A 3,202-nucleotide genomic window follows, 5' to 3' on the forward strand; every position below is an offset into this window, starting at 1 on the left:
AATAAAATAAAAAGAAAATTAGGAATGCTATCAGGCAAAAAGATCAGCATGACAGAGGTCTAACCCTCTGTCCTCTTGCAAATGGTGACCCCTACCTGATATCTACTCTGTCCCCACAAAGAACCCTAAACCTCTCTTTCCCTCTCTCTCAAACTACATTGCATGTTTTATTCTGCAGTTAATGTTATGTACTCCTGATATTTCCCTGAGACACTCGTCCCAAATCATATGAATAGATTAAAAGGTGGGCTCTTCCTCCATGCCCAAACCTAGGATTGATTGGCAGCAACTCTGTTGAAAATCCAGAAAACATGGCAGCTGAAACTGACCAGAAACGGAATGAGAAATTGATCAGTCCAAGTTGGTTGTCCAAATGAAGGCCAAATCAGCAAGAATGGTTGACATTTATATTTATTAGTGGAGGGAATTCAAGTAAGCGCACAGTCTCTAGGCTTGTGGATATTTGTTTTATAGTTTTGAATGGAATTTCTTTTTCCCACCCTTGGGGAGAATTTTTGCCCAGGTCCTTACTGAGAGCTGCCGTGTGCCCCCCACACAATGCTTGACTGGGCATAGATCAGCAGAATAAGTCATATAGATTCATAGGATTTGAACTGCCTTTCTTTTCTATGTGAATTAATCTTTTAAATGTCAGCATTTTAAACTTGGCCTTTTCAAAAAATATGATACCGTATGAACCTTACTTAATCGAAAATACATTTCTACTTCGAAGTTGCTCCCCACTCCCCGAAAATGGAAAAAGCTAACAAAACAAATAAAAAATGTAGGGACTGTGTGTGAGGGAAGCTAGTTTTTGTCAGTTGGGTCTGAGAAACTGTTCCTTAAGAGTCTTAACTGTTATTCCGAAAACTTCTTTTTTTTTTTTTTTTTTTTACAGGTCTTGGATTTTATAAATCAGACTTTATCTCCTCATTCCTATCCGTGGGAAATTTGGAATCCCGTGATTCTAATCAAACTCGGAAAGGGGTATTGCAGGCCTTCCACAGTTGCACTGTTTTTACAGTCCTTTGTTTTGGTATAGAATTTTACAGATTACAAATTACTCACATGTCTTTTATAACAACCGTGTATTAAGGCAGGAAGGTACAGCATAGGGAATGCAGTTAGCATTAATGTAATGGCTAGCATTAATGTAAGAGACAGAGGAGAGAAAGAACAATCAGGTAGATCGTTTTATAAACTACATAAATTTCTAACCAATGTACTGTATACTTAAAACTAATAATAAAATTAAATTTAAAAAAAGAGAGGAAGGTATTGAGCCTTCATAGTTTACGTAACTTCATAGTTTACGTAACTGAGACCAAAGGAGGCTGAATGGCATGCATGAAATTATCTAAATTGTGAAAGGCACACTAGGATTCAATCCTGGAGGAGCCATCAATGCTTTACCCGCGTACAATGAATGAAACGCAACCCAGAGAGAAGGAATCGAATTCCAGGGCTGCTGCTAACTAGCTTTGTTAACCTTGAGCGAATGATTAAACTATCCCTGACTGTAGCTTCCTCATCTGTAAGATGGATGAACATTGCCTGCTTCTCTCTCCAGATTACAATACTACGAAGAATAAAATTAGATCATTTTGATAGTAAAAAATGCTGACATATAAAGGAATTAACCATCATTCTCTTAGATAATAATAGGGTTGAGTCTAGTGTCATATCAGGTGTAAGGCAAGGTGTCTTTTGTCCTTCCTCTGGCATGGTTAGGGAACCAGAAATAAAGAAAGAGACTCAGGGGTCCTGAACACATGGGAAGTGGTCTGTAACCATGTCACATAGGTGAAATCTGTAAAACTGTGTGTGTACATTTTTTTTTCACGTGGATAAGACTATAAACAAAGTCTTCAGAAGAATTGAATATAAAATTGGAGCCGATAATCAAACACTTAATTTTCCAAACCTGGAAACTTTGAGTAGTTGGTACCCTTCAGATTTGGAGAACATCCATCTTAGTAAATGCCTGTCTGCCAAGGAATGTCACAGAGATTCAGTCAAACATTGACAGATTGTCCCAGCTGCAGCAGTGAGCCAGGGCTGCTACTGTCCCTGAGCCAGACACCAGGACATGCCCTAGCCCCTAACATAGAAGCAGCCAAGCATAGATTCCCTTTCCTCTGATGTTGGGCTGTTTTTCAGGGTGACGTTCAGAGGACATTCATTCAAGTGGACTTCGGTGATGGCATCGCAGTGTCTTATGTCAACCTCAGCTCCATGGAAGATGGGATCAAACACGTCTATCACAATGTGGGCATTTTCCGAGTGACCGTGCAGGTGGACAACAGTCTCGGGTCTGACAACGCCGTCCTGTACTTACATGTAACTTGTATGTTATTACTGCTGTTGATTTATGACGTGATTTAAATATTGTGTCCTTTTAAAATGTAATCCAAAATTTTATATCGGGAAGAATGTTACTATTTAGCAGAAGGGGAAAGAAGAAAAAGAGAGCCAAGTCGGGAGGAAGGAAGAAATCAGGGGGTAAAACTTGAATAATCCTGGATTCTGGTTTTCTTCAAATTATTCTCATTGCACTTACTATGCCTCTTCCAGATGCCCAGGATAAAACACCTGTGTCTGGGGGCTAGGTCTGAGCAACTTTCTGAGCTATTTGACTGAATAAGAATGCGGCACTTTCTGATGGATTTTATTTATTTACTTATTTGCTCAGAAATATTCAGAAAAAAGCCACTTGTGCGGGCCAATCTAATGTACTGAGAATTAGCACAAGTAAAGCAATTTCTCCCAATCCTATCATTCTCCCATATTATGTCTCACTATTAATATTCTTTTAGATCTTTGCTTTCCTTTTTTTAATTTAGTGTGTTTCCTAGGCTTTATATGGGAATGATTTGTTGTCAGAGAGAAGGCGATATAGAGGGAAAGCGTGTGAACCATGTTAAGGAAGCTGCACTAGGAAACAGTTCCAAGAAGTGTTCAAGCTTTTCCCCCACTGAGGAATCTAGAGGTGTGTTAAGTTATGTTTAGTAAAAACGGCACCATGAACGCCTCTTATGGTAGGTGTGTGTGTCTTTCTAATTAGGCACAGGCCTAGCTGAGGTTGCTAGAGAAGTGATTTACTTTAAAATAATGTAACACCTTTATATGAGTGGCCTTATTCAAATTAATGTCAAGTTCTAGACCAAGAGTGTTGTGGCTGAGCAGTAACCCATGCCTCTTA

General features: G+C 39.1%; 1 protein-coding gene across 5 annotated transcripts in view; it reads left to right on the top strand.

Moving 5' to 3' along the window:
• Window positions 1-3,202, top strand: part of SORCS1 (sortilin related VPS10 domain containing receptor 1) — a 482,842-nt gene that overhangs the window by 433,693 nt on the left and 45,947 nt on the right. For all 5 annotated transcript variants that reach the window (XM_011363774.2, XM_011363773.1, XM_011363770.1 and 2 more), the window contains exon 19: window positions 2,161-2,347. In XM_011363774.2, the coding sequence (XP_011362076.1) occupies window positions 2,161-2,347 (187 nt within the window). The remainder of the gene's footprint in view (window positions 1-2,160; window positions 2,348-3,202) is intronic.

Source organism: Pteropus vampyrus, unplaced genomic scaffold, assembly GCF_000151845.1.
Source record: "Pteropus vampyrus isolate Shadow unplaced genomic scaffold, Pvam_2.0 Scaffold89, whole genome shotgun sequence".
Classification (NCBI taxonomy): Eukaryota; Metazoa; Chordata; class Mammalia; order Chiroptera; family Pteropodidae; genus Pteropus; species Pteropus vampyrus.